Consider the following 19,563-nt stretch of genomic DNA (forward strand, 5'->3'; position numbering starts at 1 on the left):
TAAGATGTTCGCTGATTTTTGCTAGTTCTCCTCTTTCTTTCCTGCCTGCTCCCTGCCTCCCCCTCCGGACACCCATAGTTTTCAGTTCCATCAATGAGAAGGCAAGTCTTACTAGCAGCTCTGAAGAGGTCTGTAACTGTTAACATGAGAATGCCCGACCCTGAATTCATGTTAAGTAGCTTGTGAACATTGTCAATCCCTTTGAAATGCTTTTTGCTTCACTGCTTTCGGTTTATCTTCTTGTTTCTGTTTTAGTTGTCAGCTGTCTGCCTGATGAAGGTTTGCAAAATAACTGCTTTAGTCCAAACATTTTAGAAGCTTAAAAAATATGTAGGTGTACATAGCACATGCAAAACTAACTTGGGAATGGTAGTTCAAAGCTAGTAGGTCCTTATCCTTCTGCTCTGCAAACAGCCACATATTAGAGGAGCACACCTTTAGGTGGTACCTTTTTTATAAGTGAACATTATGAAGCCGACCATCTTCCTCCCCTCTGAGCACCAGAGCTGATGAAAACCAGAAATCTGACACATTTGCTTTGAAAAGGCCAGTATCACCCCCTTATTATTAGGCTTAATGCAGTTATAATTGCCTACAATAAAGGATGTTCATTAGATCTTTTCCTAAATTAAAAAAAAATGTTTTTTAATGTTTATTTTTGAGAGACAAAAATCATACTCTAAATATATAAAGAACATATAAACCATTAAGAGGTACGCTAAAACCGTATTATAAAGAGGTCCAAGAAAAACCTTAAAAAATTTTTTTTAATGTTTATTTTAGAGAGAGACAGAGCACGAGTGGGGGAGGGGCAGAGAGAGAGGGAGACACAGAATCTGAAGCAGGTTCCAGGCTCTGAGCTGTCAGCACAGAGCCCGACATGAGGCTCGAACTCACGAACTGCAAGATCACAACGTGAGCCAAAGTAGGACTCTCAACCAACTGAGCCACCCAGGTTCCCTCTTTTCCTACATTCTTAATATTCATTGGAGGGAAGACTTTCCAGAAATATTAAGCTTAAATTCAATATAGAGCATGAGGCCTTTGATCATTGGAAGTTATTTCTGTTCTGGAGCTTGTTTCTTTAAAAACAAATATTCTTTGAATAGATTATAGAGTGAAATAGGAGTCTCCCTGAAAGCACTTTTGCAGATAGTACAATCTGAACAATCTTTTAAAGTACAGTAAATCTTTGGTTTGCGAGCATAATTTGTTCCGGAAACATGCTTGTAATCTAAAACACTCATATATCAAAGCAAATTTCAAGAGCCATTGGCTCAGTTTTGATCATGTGACATTCACCATCACATACTGCTCATATTGCAAGACATAGCTCATTTATCAAGTTACAATTTATTAGAAATGCTTGCTAGTCTTGTGAAACACAGAACTTTTACATGCAATCCAAAGTTTTACTGCAAATAGACTACTGTGCATGTACTTTTGTGCTTTTATTTTTTTAATGTTTATTTCTGAGTTAGAGACAGAGACAGAGGGTGAGGAGGGGAGGGGCAGAAAGAGAAGGAGTCACAGAATCCTAAGCAGGCTCCAGGCTCTGAGCTGTCAGCACAGAGCCCAACACGGGGCTTGAACCCACAAACTGTGAGATCGTGCCCGGAGCCAAAGTCGGACACTTAACTGACTGAGCCACCCAGGCACCCCTGTGCTGCTTTATTCGTGAACAGCTACACACTGTTTATTGTATATGTGTTAGTTTACATATTGTTTCATGTTTGATTGTTCTCTTTTACTTCCTTTCAGTGTTTGCTTGTTTCTTCTTGCTATTGCCAAATCATAGAAAGCCAGGGCCTAGATGGGCCATCTGTTCTGAAGTAAAAGCAAGTGACAGTTTTTGTTTGTGTGAATTTGAATTAAGAGGCTTTTCTAACCCAAGTGACAGGAAATAGTATTGTGTCGTGAAAAAATCCTTGATTTCTATTTGGAAATCACCATCTTGAGTACTTCTTCCAGTTGTTTACTTCCATCCACCTTGGGCAATTGTGAACAGGCTGGGACTTGGCCATTGCAGACAGACATTGTCTTTCATTGCTTTGAGCATAGCAGTGATGTGTATTTGCAGCCCACCACTTCCTATGTATCCAGTAATCACTGTGACTCAGCCGTTGGACTCCCACTACCTTGAAGACATCTTGGATAATGCACATTGTCATCAGAAGAAAAGGCAACTGTTGCCCACAAGCAGAGTTTGAGCAAGTGCCCCCTGCACACCCAGCTCAGGGACTGGAAAAGGGCTTCACTAGAATTGTAAGAATTCCATAAAGACTGTGGAAGAGAGAGCACAGTCAACAAATCAGAAATCACAGCCAACAAATGGTAGTATGACTGCTACATCCTTTACAGGATGTGGCATGTCTTCCCCTGCAAATTGCCTACCAGCTGGCATGCTGAGTGGGTGGGGAGGGCCCGGGGAGTTAGAGTGTTAGGAACACTGTGCCAGAAGAGTTTCAAGCACTGGTGCTAAAACGATGGAGAAGACAGATACTGATTAGGAGGAATCCAGGAGGCAGTCTGGGGGGAGCAGTCATCTGATGGGCCTTGAAATCCAAGATTTCTTTTTTTTTTTTTTTTTGAAATCTAAGATTTCAGACACGATAAGAGAGTGGCCTGCAAATGGAAAGAAAACACACACACAAAAAAAGGCCTCAGGAGGAGAAATATGAGCTATGCCCCAGAACGAAGATACCCATTTTGGCCAGGGGATAGGTTAGCTGAAGCCACAGTAAAAGAAAGCCCTGGAAAGGTGAGTTGGCCACCACATGTGCCAATGTTAGCATTTTGCATGTGGCTTGTGGCCATCATAGATTTGGGAGTAAGCATATGATTGCACAGTTAATGGATGGTTAAGAGACTATGATGAATATGTCCTGACAGACTGATAGGACTTTTTGATAAATCACACATTTTACTGTCATTGATTCCATTTTTCTAGGATTGGCTTCCTCCTACCTCTCTTCCCTTCAACCATCCCCCCTTCACTGATTTAATAATACCTGTTGAGACGTTTTATTACTCCCGGTTTTGGTAAAGTTTTTAACAGTAAAGATGAAGAAGCTGAAATAAAATACATGTATACAAAACAGCCAGAACTTGACAAAGTGGCCTCTGTCTGCTGGCACAGTGGGAAGGTCGAGGTAATGCTCAATAGGCAGCAGCACAAGGGTTTCCTGAAGTCAGGCAGCCTTAGGCCACTTGACTGGTTTTCAGTTTGTATGAAAAATATGAAGAAATACTTACCAAGCACCTTACAAGTGAGGCAATGCTTTTACCGCTCGTTGAGATGCTTGGCAAACCTGCCGTGTACACAGGAGGCCTGATGGCTGAGGAGGTCAGGGAGGAGGTGGGAGGATGATGGGAAAACCTCTAGGCCCCACCTACAGGATTCTTGCCTCCTTAGTAACCTGTACATCATCCAGGCTTGTTTTTTGGCCAGCATCGGAGTTGCTCAGGTGAAAGTACATTCAGGAACATGTGGAGAAAAACTGTGGCATTTTACAATCCAGGGTAGAAAAGTGGGAGATGAAAATATTAAAAACATGCCTCTCAGACATAGGTATGTATCACATATCACATGTGGTATATTAAATGCCTTTTATCATTAAATAATAAGCCTTTGAGGCAGAAATTTTTTCCTCCACCACATAATACTTAGCTTTTTTATTATTATTTTGATATCTGATCTTATTTGTTCTTCTTAGAACAATCTCATTTTTGACAGGACTCAGACTCAGAAGCTTTCCGAGAAGACAGCCTCCGTCTCTTGGCAGTCTGTTCCTGGTGTTTTCCTTGGCCTCCTTCATTCTGTTGGCCACCAGTCTGACATATCCTGCAGCCTCTTGCTTATGTTTCTCAGTGTGCTGCTTCCAAGCAGTATGCCATCGTTTGTGCTGGACGACTGGTGGAGGAACAAGACGCTGAATCTTGAGAGCTTTGGTTCTAGGTTTCTTCCCTTCTTTGTTTAGGGGCTTTCTCACAAAGACTGGCAGACATCATCTTCCTTCAAGCGATTGTAAAGTCTGAGGTTTCTGCTAGCTCTTTTGGGGCCCCGGGCAATGAGGCACTGTAGTGTCAGTGAGTCTAGGAATATCCTTCTCCCCTTTTCTCACGATGGCCACATGGAGAATACTGAGGTTGGTCCGCAATGCAACCTGAACAGATATGGGCTTTCTCCAGTCCTCCTTGGTCGGTAGCAGGAATGCCCCTTGCTCAGCAGCAGGCGGACACGGCCATGGGTCAGGACACCTGCTTCATGGGGAAGCCTTGTTTGTCGTTGCCACCACTGATTCAGACCACATCACCCTTCCATTCTTCACCTAGTTCATCAGCAGCAACTTCTGTGGCCATTCACTTCTCAAAAAAGGTATGAAGTTTCCATTCATTGTCCACTTCGATGAGTTTCTAGCAGTCAGCAGCTGGCAAAGAGATGTTCAGCTTCATCCTGAAGCAGCCTACTGCCTCTGAGTCGCTGCAAAAAAGACCTGTAACACTTAGCTTTTAAGTGCAGCTACCATGTGTCAATCACCTTGCAGCCTTAATAAGAAAGTAATTTTGTACTTCCACGTCAGTTTTATAGAGAAACCAATTCCTCCCATGAATGTGGTTGCAGAATTCTAAACACTAGCAAACTGAATCCAGGGACATATAATAAGTGGTATATTATTTTTCACAAAATATGGTGGTGCCTATATCTTTGCAGTGCCCTCCTCTATGGGAAGATTATATATCCCTGTCTTGTTGAACTCAGGTGTGACCAGGTGGCTTGTTTTGGCCAATTGATTTGTGAGTGGAAGTGATAAGCAAGACTTCTGAGTAAAAGTTTTAAGTGCCAGCCCTTGGTTCTTCATGCCCTCTTTTCTCTCTTCCCAAAAGTCAGTAATGTTCTAGATGGTAGCTACTCTAGGGACTTGGGTTCTGGAATGAAGATGATATGTGACAGAGCTTACAGCTGACCCACAATGGGACATGTAGCATGGGTGAGAAATAAACCCTTAAAAGCCCCTAAAATTAGGGGCCATTTTTACATCAGCTTAACCTAGCCAATTCTGTAAACAGTGACTAAGACTTATTTCAGGAATGCAAGGTGGTTCAATATAAGGAAATCTATTGATAGAGCTAATCATATTAACAGAGCTAAGGAGGAAAATTATATTTATTTCATTTTTTTTTTTTTTTAAGTAGGCCTCATGCCCAGTGTGGAGCCCAACATGGGGCTTGAACTCACGATCCTGAGGGTTAAGACCTGAGCTGAGACCAAAGTTGGACACTTAACCAACTGAGCCCCATGTGATACTTTTATAGATACAGAAAGTCATTTCACAAAAACTCATTAAGTGTTCACATTAAAAACAAATGAGAATTGATAGTTCCTCTCATAAGAGGAGAGTGTGTGCACGTACATGTATTCCCAAAGCGATCATCTTACCCAACTGGAAAACTACTAGAGGTTTTTTTCCATTCAAGTCAGAAACAAGATAAGGATACACTATAGCCACTATTATTTAACATTATGCTGTATCCAATATAGTTAGGCAAAAACAAAACAAAACAAAAACAAGAGACCTAAAAATTAGGAAGAGTAAAACAGTTGCTATTTATGTAGATGGTATCATTATATATCTGCAAAACCCAAAAGAATCTGTGGAAAACTAGAGTATTTAGTAGAGGACATTAATGTTTAGAAACAATCTTGTGCCTGGGTGGCTCAGTCTGTTGGTTGAGCATCCAACTCTTGATTTCAGCTCAGGTCATGATCCCAGGATTGTAGGATTGAGCCCCGCGTCCTGAATGTGGGTGGCTCAGTCTATTGAGCATCTGACTTCGGCTCAGGTCATGATCTTGCGGTTTGTGGGTTTGAGCCCCGTGTCAGGCTCTGTGCTGACTGCTTGGAATCTGGGACCTGCTTCGGAGTCTGTGTCTCCCTCTCTCTGCCCCTATCCCACTCATGCTCTGTCTCTCAAAAATAAATAAACATTAAAAATAATTAAGATGATCTTTCTCTTTGCTCCTGTCCCCCTCTTGTGCTCTCTTAAATTAAAAAAAAAAAAGAAAAAAGATAATGGAGAGCAGACCCTATTTACAGTAGCAAACAAACAAACCCAAAATAGTAAAAACTTAGCAAGAAATCTGCAAAACTTATATGAGAAGTGCTGAAACACTACTGCAAGATAAAAAAGTAGAAATGGAGAAATGAAAGGGCATACCACATTTGTGGATAGCAAGGTTCTCCATCAGAAAGATGCCAGTTCTCCCAGAGTTAAATTTAATGTGATGCCAATAAAAATATCACTAGTGGTTTTTTATTTTTTTTTTTATTTTTATTTTTTTATTTTATTTTATTTTTTTTTTTATGAAGTTTATTGACAAATTGGTTTCCATACAACACCCAGTGCTCATCCCAAAAGGTGCCCTCCTCAATACCCATCACCCACCCGCCCCTCCCTCCCACCCCCCATCAACCCTCAGTTTGTTCTCAGTTTTTAACAGTCTCTTATGCTTTGTGAAATAAGCCATACAGAGAAAGACAGATACCATATGGTTTCACTCTTATGTGGATCCTGAGAAACTTAACAGGAACCCATGGGGGAGGGGAAGGAAAAAAAAAAAAAAAAAAAGGACGTTAGAGTGGGAGAGAGCCAAAACTAGTGGTTTTTTAAAGTTAGACAAGCTAATGAGTTATAAACCCATTTGGAAGAATAAACAAAGGTAGCCAGGAAATCCTTGCAAAGCAAGAGCAAGGAGGGAGGACTAGACGTTAAAACATATTTGTAGGGGCGCCTGGGTGGCGCAGTCGGTTGGGCGTCCGACTTCAGCCAGGTCACGATCTCGCGGTCCGTGAGTTCGAGCCCCGCGTCAGGCTCTGGGCTGATGGCTCGGAGCCTGGAGCCTGTTTCCGATTCTGTGTCTCCCTCTCTCTCTGCCCCTCCCCCGTTCATGCTCTGTCTCTCTCTGTCCCAAAAATAAATAAACGTTGAAAAAAAAAATTAAAAAAAAAAAAAACATTTGTAAATGAAATAATGAAGTACTGACACATGAAGAGATGATGCTGTGTTGCAGGATAGAGAACACGGAAGTACCTGAGTGTATACAGAAACCTGGTTATGATAAAGGCAGCATCTAAGTCAGGGGAGGGAGTGGAAGGCCTCTGAAAAATGATGTTGGAAAAAACAGCTATATGCAAAAAGATAGAATTGGATCCATTGCTCAGCATACAATTTCCAGTTAGGTCAAAGATCTAAATGTAAAAATGAAACTATCTAAATACTAGCAAAAATATTGGTAAACTCTTAGAACCTGGAAGTGGAGAAACTTTTCCAACCATGAGTCATCATCTGTAAGTGATCAGGGAGACTGATAAACTTGACTATATAAAAACAAATTTCTGCATGTCTGGAAATAACAAAAACAAAGCAAAAAGTAAATGACAAACTTGGAAATGATTTACAACGTAAATCACAAAAGTTAATATCCCTGATTTTTAAAGAGAATAAGTGGAGAAAAACAGTAACCCAGTAGAAAAGTGGCCAAAAGATATTAATGAGTTCACAGAAAAGAAATGCAAGTGAATTTTAAACATTCAGGGGGAAAAAAAAAGGCTCAACTTCATTCTTAGAAAGAATGCAAATTAAAAGAAGATACCATTTTTCTTCAAGCAAATTGGCAATAACACCTAAATTTGAGAACCTACTTTCTTGAAAGGCTGGGAGGAATCAGCCTTTCTTAAATTGCTGGTGGGCACACAGTGATACAACTCCTATAGAGTTGTATAGAGGGGAACTTGACAAGACCTAGAAAAATGTTACATGCCTTTACCCTTCGACCCACCAATCCCATGTCTGAGACTCTGCCAAAGATATGATGGCAAAAATACTAAATGCCATTTAAATAGTATTATTAATGCAATACTATTTGTAATAGCAAAAACTGGAGACAACCCAAATATAACCAAAATATCCATTAATAGAAAACTGATTAAATAAACTTTGAAACCTTTGATACTTTCACACGATTGAAGAGTGTGTGTATAATGCATATTGTATATGCATGTGTGTGTGTGTATATGTATGTATGTATAGATTAGCTCCTATTTTCAAAAAGAAACACTGGGATAATTACTACCTTAGAGAAAGCAAACAAAGGGCCAGGGGATATAGGTAGGGAACAGAGAAAGAAACTTTACTTACCTGAATGTATCTTCTTTTGTACTTTTGACTTTGAAACCATGCTGTTTTGTTTTACATAATTTAAAAATAAAATTAAATCACAATCTTTAAATGTATGTGTGTGTGTGTATATACACACACACACAATATTGAAACGAGAATCTGTAGTGAAGAAATATTTCTAGTGAGTTTAACAGTTCTGACTCAGCATCTTTGGTAGGATATATCCAAATGGCAAAAAGAAACCCCAAGAAATCTTAAATTCCATTCAGTGGGCTAGTGTGAGCATACATGAGTATACACTCATTCACTCACACACACAATCGAGACTTCCTCCTAGTGTGAGCATACATGAGCATATACTCATTCACTTACATACACAATTGAGACTTCCTCCTTTCCACAAATGTAACTTCCATCTCCAAGAGAAAGAACTTGGCTCTCATTATCCTAGGTATATTTACTAATTTGCTCAAATCTAGAATATACAGAAAGGAGTTCCAGAATTGCTAACTCTAAAAAACAAAAAAACCCTAATAACTAGAGGGTTTCACATGGTTTTTTTACACTTGTAAAGGCAAATTTTATAAAGTGAGACGCACAAATATTAAAGTGTACAATTCCATATATATTTACAAATGCTTGCACTCATGTAATCCATACTCTATGAAGATTGTGATCATTTCCATCCCCAGGGAAAATACCCTCAGGCCCCACTATAGTCGATTTCCTGCTCCTACTCTGATCCCAGAGAGAACCATGTATTGATTTTTTTCACATAAACTTTGGTGCTTGAGATTTACTTTAAAAACACTCCACACATCAATGAATCTAGCTTACAAAATTGTGATTGTTGAATGTTATTGGTTGATGAGTGTATGGGGTTTATTTTATCATTTTCTCTACTTATGAGAATTTTTGAAATTGTCAGTTTTTATGTTCAGTAGTATTTCAGTGTTTGTTCAGGGGCAGTCTCCTTTCCTAAGTATTAGTGCCACTCTGTGTTCTTTCATGAATTCTTACCATAAACCATGGGTTTTCAAAGTGAGTGATAAATTAGACAAGTATCATAACATCTCAGGCAAAACACATCCCTTCTCTCCAATATCCACCCAGCCCCTCCCTCCCCACTTTTCTCATAAAGCAAGTGATTTCATCTAAGGGAGGGAATTATGGCAGGAATTTGCTTTAACATCATGTTTATATAAAATATTTGAGACATTAGATCAGCAAGATTTACTCTTAATAGCTCAAAGAAGGAAGCTTTTAATATTAACCATTTTTTAATATCAATATATCCAAACTACTGTCATAAAGTTCTATACTTGTTTACCTAAGAATCCCTTATCAAGTTGGGTGGCAGATATCTTACATATGACAGTATTTTAGGTCCCAGTTTCAGTGGCATGATTTAAATGGGGATAAGAAAGATCTAACATAATCCAGGATACTTTAAAAAGAAAACATCTAAGAAAATTACACCACTCTTTGAAAAGGGAACTTACAGGCCACAAACATCTCAAGGGGGAAGACTGTGTTGTTTTCTGCTTCTATTAAACACATGGGATAAGCAAGACAGCCAAGTTCATACCAAAATTAAAACTGTTAAAACTCCTCTCAGTCCCCAGAAAAGGAACTTGGAAGCAAAGTATAGTGAATTTGAGTCATTTGCTGAAATTTTAATATTAAAGATGATCCTAGTTTGTGTTGGGTTTCTTTATCTAGAAACACAAAGAATTCATGGTTTGTGGAGAAAACACAGCAAAAGCTGAAAGCTTTGAGAACACATCAAGGGTTCTGTATAGGAAACATATTCCGGGCAAGTCCAGGGACCTGGCATGCAGATCCATTTGGAGAAGCCCTAGTTATCTAGGACCTCACCTAGGACTGGTGGGAAAGTCTTGTAGGATGATTGTTAGAATCTTGTGTTTTAAACCAGCAAAAAAAGCATTTTTAAAAAGTTAAATCATTTAATTTCTCTTCCATTGTATCATTTGCCACAAAAATGACCCTACCTAAACTATGTCATCTAAACTATTCCCCACATGACACTAAAATCTTAAAGGTGTTCCCTGAAAGATATTCATGAGTTCTCACTATTTTTAAGAAGCACAACAAAGGAAAATATCAGATTTGTCCATTGCTATCCAACTGGGGAAAAAAAAATAACGTTTCTATAATACATTTAATGTACTTTGTACTAATTTATATCCCAGTTTGTGGGGTCCCCATTGATTTACTTTTTATAGCCCAGGTAGCATCTTTCTTTGCCATTGTACTGATTATACCAGTAAACCATCTCTCAAATTCTCCCATTTTGCAAATGTAAATGTTGGCCACAAGAGCGTGGTGCTATCAAGATCAGCACAAATTAATCACAAGCATTATGAAATGTCTTCTTGACTGATGGTACTTTAACAGCATCACCTTTCCACAGATATCAGGAATTGTGGCTTTATAAAAAAAAGTTGCTCTTGATGAGTGCAAGAGTTAGTAGATTAGAAGACAAGACTAATTCCTAGTTCTAGTCCTGGCATTGAGAATTCAGCATCTATATTTGCCCGGGTAAAGACCACTACTGAAGATGTAGCTGAGAGAAAGAGATGATTATAGTATTCTAACGATCGTTGTAAATTTTAGCCAAAGATCTTTTTGTATGATTTTACAAATTTAGATTTTTAAAACTTTGATTTTACTTTTGTCTTAAGATATGTCATTCCAAGATATCTGTCATTCAAACTTCCCAGTAGTTTGATGATTCCCTTACTCCTATTGCTACAGCATTCTATGGTTGTAGGGTGTGGGAGCTGATTACAGAATGTGTCCTTAGTGGTGTGCCTGAAGCCAGTGGGAGTGTTATAATGGTTCATCTGTGTTAAACAATACTTAAATACTGCTTCCATTTTACAAATTAAGTCTACACAAAGCCAGTCTAGGACACTTTCAGCAAATTCATTATTCATAACAGAGTAGGAGGGACAAGATGGAGTAGATATGTTTTTCCCTGGAATTCTTCCCGCTAAATACAGCTAAAAGCCCTGGACATAGATAAAATAAACATAAGACACTTCTGAAAGATGAAGAGAAGGAGAATGCAGATTGGCAAAGTACCTCAGTAAGAACACAGTAGTGAGTTCCTTGTGTTTGTTTCTTTGTTTTGTTTACGTGTCTCAGACTGGGGTGTAAATGGAATGAGCAACCCAGAAACACCAATGAGAGCAGACAACAAAAGCCAAGAACAGCCTGCTCTCTCAAGCCAAAGGACCTGAAAGCGGCAACCTAGAAAGGCAAAGAACTTTTATACAGTAATTGTGGATTCTAGCCAAACACATGGAAAAACCTCAGTCCCACCCTGTCAGCAAAGGCCAAGTGGAGTCTAGACTTCCTCCCTTGCTTGGCTACAATGAGGTCTCCCCAACCCAGTTCCCTATTGGGGTGGTGGTAGAGAAGGCCTAAGAGAGAGCTGGGACTCTCATCCCTGCCTGATGGTATGCCACCCCCCACCCCTGCCCCGGTGGTGTCAGTGGAGGCCACCTGGAGAGCCTACACTTCTCCCCACTCCAGCAGGAATAAGCACCCAACCCCTTGGTACCACTGGAGCCCACATTCTCCAGTAGGAAGCAGTAATGACGTACCTCTATCCCTGCCTTGGTGTCAAGAGAGGCTGAGCAGTGAGCCTGAACCTTCACCTCCACCTGGCAGTAGTGGGGAGGCACTGTATGTACCCCGACTGTGCCCGCCAGTGTGGTGTCAGAGAAGAAGACCTGCTAAAACAGAAGATTTAAATACGATCCAGAGTCTCACTGTACACAAAGTCACACTTTCATACCAAGAATCAGGAAAATCTCAACCTGAAGGAGAAGACGATCAACAGATACCAAGATGGAGATTACACAGATGTTGGAATTATTGGACAAAGCTATTAAAGCAGCTATCAAAAACATTTTAGAAATCGGGGCACCTGGGTGTCTCTATCAGTTAAGGGTCCAATTTTTGATTTTGGCTCAGGTCATGATCTCTCGGTTCTGCACTGATAGCATGGAAACTGCTTGGGACTCTCTCTCTGCCCCTCCCCAACTTGTACTCTCACTCTCTCAAATAAACTTTAAAGGGTCACCTGGGCAGTTCAGTCAGTTAAGCATCTGACTTCGGCTCGGGTCATGATTTCTCAGTTCCTGAGTTCAAGCCTGTGCTGACAGCTCGGAGCCTGGAGCCTACCTTGGATTCTGTGTCTCCCTCTCTCTGCCCCCTCCCCGCTCATGTTCTGTCTCTGTATCAAAAATAAACACTAAAAAATTTTTTTTTTAAACTTAAAAAAATTTTAGAAATCTTCGTTAAGCAACTATGAACATGCTTGAAACCTGAAAAAACAAAGTCTCAGCAAAGAAATGTAAGAATCAAATGGAAATCTGAAGCTGAAATTAAATAAAAATCTCACTGGAAGGGCTGAACACCAGAGTGGAGAGGAAAAGGGAAAGAATCAGAGACTCAAAGTTAAAACAGAAATGACTCAATGTGAATGGGGATAACAGCCTGAAAGTAGTATCTATGGGTTTGTAACAAAAAGATCTAACATGTCATCAGAGTCCCAGAAAGAGAAGGTGGGGCTGCAGAAGTATTTGAGAAAAAAAAAAAAAAAAAAAAAAAAAGGCTGAAAAGTTTCCAAATTTGGCAAAAGACATAAATCTATATATTCAAGAAGCTGAGTGAACCCCAAACAGCATAAACTCTAAGAAATCTTGATAAGACAAACTTCTGAAAACTAAAGATAAAAAAGCTTGAAATCATCAAGACAGAAACAACTGCTTGCCAATAAGGGAAAGATAATTGAGATCACAGATTTTTCCTTGGAAACCACAGAGGCCAGGAAAATGCATACAATTTTTCAAGTGCTCTAAGAACTGTCAACTCTGAATATATCTGGTGAAATTAGCCTTCAGGAATTGGGGGGGGGGGGGAAGACATCCTCAGACTCTGGCAAACTAAAATTGTTGCTTGAATAGACCTATGCTGAAAGAAGAAGGACTAAAGGAAGTTTTTAAAACAGAAAAGAATGTTTTTTAAAAAAAGAGAAGTCTTGGAACATGAAGGAACAATGAAAAGAGTGAAGATATGGGTAAATGTAATAGACTCTCCTTCTCCTCTTGAGTTTTCTGAATTGATGGTAGAAACAAGATATATAACATTGTCTGATGTAAGACTTTCCTCAATCTGGGAAAATGTTGACCTCAACTGATTTTTGTGATGAAAACAGTTCTGGATCTTAATTGTGGTGGTGGTTACAGGAATCTACACCTGATAAAGTGGCACAGAACCGGACACATTGTACTACCATTGACTTCCGGGTTTTCATACTGTTTTGTAGTCACCGAAGACATACTGTACTATTTTTGCAATTCCCCGTGTCACCATCTAGGCCCCCAAACCTGGCCTTTACTGTCCAGCTGCTTATACTAACCTTTCTCTTACATTTTACTGTAAGCTCTCCTTTTCAGCTTTCCCCTTCACTCAAATGAAATCTGAGAACCACCCACCCCCCACCTCCCCAGATGCAACTGCCTGGACTCTCTGGCCTGCCCAGACCATCCCATTTGAGCTAAACCTGACTCACTCCTGCACAGATGGACCATGGAGTGACCTCTGGAATGAGTACTATTACCTTTTTACCTCATTTTAATACTAAACTCTCCGTCTAAGAAAGAAACTCAGCCTCATTTACAAAGTATACAATGTATGGGCATGCATGACCTTACGCTTGCCTCTAAATAGGATGACCAGGCTCCCCCAACTAAATATACAACCTAACCCTAAGCAAAAGGAACCCAATTCACCCTCTCTCAGGGAGTAACAGCTTTGGAAGCCATTCCCTGGGAACTCTCCTTAGTTGTTGCAAATAAAAGTTTCTTTGTGTGAAAACTCAACCTTATAGTTTCTGACTCATCAAGGAGTGAACTCATGTTGTTTTGGTTCACTCACAAATCTTTACTTCAAATAGTTTTTAAAGGGTATAGGACAAAGACACTGACTATGCTACTTTGAGAGGGGCAGGGATGAAGTGATAATCCTTCCTCCTGAATAATTTCCAGCTCTCAGAGATTAAACTGATCTCTTCCCAAATATCTTCCTTTATTTTCTGCTGGGTACATTTCTCTCACAATTTGTTAGAAGGCTGGTTATTTTAACAAGAGATAACTAGAGAGATACTACCAGTAGAAAAACCCATCACAGTTTATTGAAATTAAGATTACATTTTTTTTAAAAGCTTATTTGAGAGAGACAGAGTATGTGAGAGACAGCAGGGGAGGGGGCAGAGAGAGAAGCAGAGAAAATACCTAGCAGGCTCCTTCTGGTCAGCACAGAGCCTGACGTGGGGTTGGAACTCATGAACCATGAGATCATGACCTGAGCTGAATGAAATCAAGAGTCAAATGACCTTGAGCGAGAGGTGCTGAATCGACTGAGCCACCCAGGTCCTCTGTAACAACATTTTACATTAAGAATGTACTCTGGGTGTGGGCGCCTGGGTGACTTAGTTGGTTAAGCGCATCTTACTCAAGTGAGGCTCACTCTTGATTTCATTCAGCTCAGGTCATGATCTCATGGTTCATGAGTTCCAGACCCATGTTGTCAGGCTCTGCGCTGACCAGGAGAAGCCTATTTGGGATTCTCTCTACCCCGCTCTCTCTGCCCCCCTCTCTCTCAAAATAAATAAAGTTAAAGAAGAAAAAAGTTACTACTGATAACATATTTAGGAAAACTAGTTTAGTTTTAGTAAGTAAAACCCATATTTTATTTTTATTTAAAAAAATTTTTTTTTTCAACGTTTATTTATTTTTGGGACAGAGAGAGACAGAGCATGAACGGGGGAGGGGCAGAGAGAGAGGGAGACACAGAATCGGAAACAGGCTCCAGGCTCTGAGCCATCAGCCCAGAGCCCGACGCGGGGCTCGAACTCACGGACCGCGAGATCGTGACCTGGCTGAAGTCGGACGTTTAACCGACTGCGCCACCCAGGCACCCCAAACCCATATTTTAATAAAATGCATAAGACGGAACGCAACCAAAGTTGTAAGATTATTCTGCCACGTGAAAGAAACTGGTTTCTGAAGGACTGCATCAATATTGGCTTTAAATAGGAAATATCCCATATTTCAAATACATTTAGGTTACAACAGCCTGGGAGTTGGCAAACTTTTTCTTAAAGGGCCTGATAGTAACTATTTTAGGCCCTAAGATCTCTGTTGAAACTGCTCAACCCTACAGCTTTAGTATGAAAGCAGCCACAGCCAAACATAAATGAATGGTCAGGCTGTGTTCCAATAAAACCTCATTTAACAAACAGGCAACAAGGGCCATAGAATGCTAACCTCTGCACTAGCCTGAGCTCAGGTTACTCATTCTCCAGTTACTAAAAAAAAAATCCATACATAACCAAGTTACACACAACTAATTTTTAAAAATTGAGTTATGGGGGCGCCTGGGTGGCGCAGTCGGTTAAGCGTCCGACTTCAGCCAGGTCACGATCTCGCGGTCCGGGAGTTCGAGCCCCGCGTCGGGCTCTGGGCTGATGGCTCAGAGCCTGGAGCCTGTTTCCGATTCTGTGTCTTCCTCTCTCTCTGCCCCTCCCCCGTTCATGCTCTGTCTCTCTCTGTCCCAAAAATAAAAGTTGAAAAAAAAAAAAAAAAAAATTTAAAAAAAAAAAAAAAAAAAAAAATTGAGTTATGGACGCGAGCTAAAATGTAGCCAAAGGTAAAATGAATAAACATAGGTAAATGTAAATGAGAGAAAGGAAGGAAATGAAGCCAGAGTACAATCCATAGGTAAAAGCCCTTCCCTAGCAGTCAGGGGAGGTAGACTCATTGTTATTTAAATAAGTTCTGACATAGGTCTAAGCACAAGGAGTTAAAAATGACCACTGGAAGATAAAGTATCAAAAACACAAAAAAGGTAAAAGCAGAGTCCAAAACCATAGCATCAAGCAACAAAATATACAGAGCTAAAGGATGTGCAAGATCTCTATGTTAAAAAATACAAAACAATGCTGAGAAAAATTAAATATAGTAACTTGTTCTGAGTGTTCTGCAAGACCAGTAAACATTTCTAATAAATTTTAACTTGATAAACAAGCGATATCTTGCAATACAAGTAGCACGTGACACCAAAAGTCACATGATCACAACTGAGCCAATGGTTCTTGAAATTCTCTTGATATATAAGTGCTTTGGATTACAAGCATGTTTCCAGAATGAATAATGCTCATAAACCATGGTTTTACTGTAAACAGAAACATATACTGTGCTTATGGAGTGGAAGATTCTGTTAAACTATCAAATTGATCAACAGATTTAATCAATGTCAGTCAAAATCCTATGAGGCTTTTTTTTGGTGGTGGTGGGGGGCAGTAATTTTGGTAGAAATTGCCAAGCCAACTCTAAAATTTATTTGGAATTGCAAAGGACCTGGAATCAACAGCAGTTTTGAAAAAGAAGGAATTGGAAGTCCTATTTTGACATCAAGACAAAGTTCTGACAAAAGTATAAGCAAATAAATGGAAAGGAAGAGCGTCCAGAAGTAGATCCACAGAAATGACCTTAGATAAGCACAGTGCAACAATTCAATGGGGAAGGAAAATCTCTGACAAATGGTGCTGGAATGATTGAATATTCAAAGATACTTGACACCTACCTAAAAGCCTCTGTCCCCACACACAAGTGTAGTTCAAAGTGAATCACGGACCTAACGTAATAGCCCTAACTATTAAAGTTAAAAAAAAAAAAAAAAAAAAAAAAAAAAAAAAAAAAGAATATCTTCATGACTTTGGGGTAAGGACTTTTTTTTTTTTTTTTTTTAATTTTTTTTTTTCAACGTTTATTTATTTTTGGGACAGAGAGAGACAGAGCATGAACGGGGGAGGGGCAGAGAGAGAGGGAGACACAGAATCGGAAACAGGCTCCAGGCTCTGAGCCATCAGCCCAGAGCCTGACGCGGGGCTCGAACTCACGGACCGCGAGATCGTGACCTGGCTGAAGTCGGACGCTTAACCGACTGCGCCACCCAGGCGCCCCGGGGGTAAGGACTTCTTAGAGAGGATACAGAAAGTATTAGCCATAAAGCAAAAAGTGATAACTGGACTTCATCGAAATGAAAACCACCTTCTTCTGAAAAGGCATTGTTGAGAAAATGGATAAGCCAGAGTGAGAAAAAAATATTTAATACATAAATCTGACAAATGACTTGTATCCAGAATATATAAAGGACTATCACAACTGTTAAATTAAAAAGGAGAAAAAAGGACAAAAGAATGGTTCAATAAGCACATGAAGTAGTGTTCCTCATTAGTCACCAGAGAAATGCAAATTTAGCCAGTGGGCGATACCACTGCCCACCCACAAAGATGGCTAAAATGAAGACGATGGCCAACACTAGATCCTGGCAAGAAGGTGAAGCAGCCAGGACTCAGGTATTGCTGACAGGAATGGAAAACGGGGCAATCACCTGGGGAGGCCGTTCTTCAGCTTCTTAAAAAGTTCAGTAACTATCTATCCTATGAACTAGCATCCTATGCCTATTTAACTGGGGATAAATGACAATGTGTCCACAAAAATTCTTGGACAAGAATATAGAAAGCATCTTTATTCAGAATAACCAAAACCTGAAACAGCTGAGGGATCCATGAACAGAGGTGTGGACACATAAACTGTGGTATATTCAGAGTATGACACTGCAATAGAAAAAACAAACTACTATGGCACCTGGGTGACTCAGTCGGTTGAGTGTCTGACTCTAGATTTCAGCTCAGGTCATGATTTCGTGGTTCAGGAGTTTGAGCCCCACATTGGGCTCTGCACTGACAGCGCAGAGCCTGCTTGGGATTCTCCCTCTGCTCATCTCCTGCTCATGCTCTCCCGTTCTCAAAATAAACACACACACACACACACACACACACACACACACACACACACACACACACACACACAAAGAGGAACATACTACTGATGTAAGCCCCAACATGGAGGCATCTCAAAAACATCATGCTGAGGGAAAGCCAGACACCAAAGAGCAAAGAGCACATTCCATATGATTCAATCCATGTGAATCTGAGGATAAGTCAAACTATAACAATAGAGTAAGAGCGGGGTTATAGGGTACACATGGCAAGCCTGATGCAGTCTAGTGTAGATTTAGATCTACACATTTCCTTATTTGCAAATTATATCCCCACTTCCCACGATAAAACAATAGTTGAGAGTAGGCCCCTAAAGATTAAGAGTTTTCATCTAGTTTTTTAAATTATTCAACAACCTGAAGGTACTAGGTGGTAAATGACTTTGAATGATTTTGACTATTTTTAGTTTCATCAGTGCAATTCAAATTCCTACAAGTGTGAGCTTAAAATATATGTAAGATTAGTTTGTTAGTACCCTGAATATTGACCTTTCCCCCTATATAAAACAATCTATGTTGATGCCATGGATCGATCTTGCTTTAGGCCTCCATGAACTGAGCTGTATACAACCCCATTACGTTACTAGGACTGTTATTCACCTCTTGCCCAACATTCTCTAAGTAACCTTTATGACTTTTTCTCTAGTAAATTTTCTTCCAAACTGAGGTCAGTTGTAAAAGTTTAAGAGTTTGTGGTGTCTCTTAATTAGCATCCAACCACTGGACAGTGGCATTTTGCTCTTACTTTTCATGTGAAAACCACAAAACAACATTAAAACACAATTTCCCAATTGACTAAAACCACATATACATTTTGCATATTTCACAAACTTCTCATCAAGCTAAATTATTAGTGAATTTTATTATAATTAAAACTGGACTTATAAATTCTATGACTAAATTCAATAATACTGTTTAGTTCTTTGTAAACTTGTTAAAAGAAAAAATTACCAGTATTAGGTAAGTATAAAGCTAGTTGGTTAGTCATTAATGGAAAGATTTTTATTTGGCCCAATTTTGTGAAGACTCTTCATGCTCTATTTATATCATATAAAACAAAAAATTCAGTATACTTTTACAAGTATAAATGCTTCTAAAAAAAAGGCACTGTACAACTCTGAATTCAAGGTACAAAAGCAAGTAGGGATATCAGCACACTGCAATCAGCTAAGTGGTCAGCTAAAGGAAAACAAATACAGCAACTGTAGTAAATGTATTTATTTTGAATGTAATATAAAATGGCTTGGAAAAAGTCTAAATGTTATCCGAATGATTCTGATTTTAAAACTGGACAAATCTATCAAGTATAAAAATATGTCATTCAATAGTGGGTATTCTCACCTCCCTCCTATTTTTGTCAGAGAGATATTTACAAAAATTTGTCTCGAATTGTGTCTTATTTCTTCCAAGACTTACCTGAGGCTTAACCGAAGTTTTCACT

The 19,563-nt window shown here is 39.6% G+C and overlaps 1 protein-coding gene across 3 annotated transcripts in view; it reads right to left on the minus strand.

The window, feature by feature from the left end:
- Nucleotides 1-3,660: 3,660 nt before the first annotated feature.
- The window catches only part of STK17A (serine/threonine kinase 17a), a 55,572-nt gene continuing 39,669 nt past the window's right edge, over nucleotides 3,661-19,563 (minus strand). The window contains exons 8-9 of one of the 3 annotated variants that reach the window (XR_006965229.1): nucleotides 11,813-11,941; nucleotides 3,661-4,483 (exon numbers count right to left, since the gene is read on the minus strand). Coding sequence is in view for 2 of the 3 variants with exons in the window: in XM_047096654.1 (XP_046952610.1) it covers nucleotides 4,467-4,483 (17 nt within the window). In the remaining variant the exon portion in view is untranslated. Of the gene's footprint in view, nucleotides 4,484-11,156; nucleotides 11,942-19,563 lie in introns of those variants that run through there. The other 2 variants (XM_047096654.1, XM_047096655.1) reach the window with 2 other exon arrangements.

This window comes from Lynx rufus, unplaced genomic scaffold (assembly GCF_022079265.1).
Source record: "Lynx rufus isolate CCGP_SWC_20201006 ecotype Redwood Valley unplaced genomic scaffold, mLynRuf1.p SCAF_4, whole genome shotgun sequence".
Lineage (NCBI taxonomy): Eukaryota > Metazoa > Chordata > Mammalia > Carnivora > Felidae > Lynx > Lynx rufus.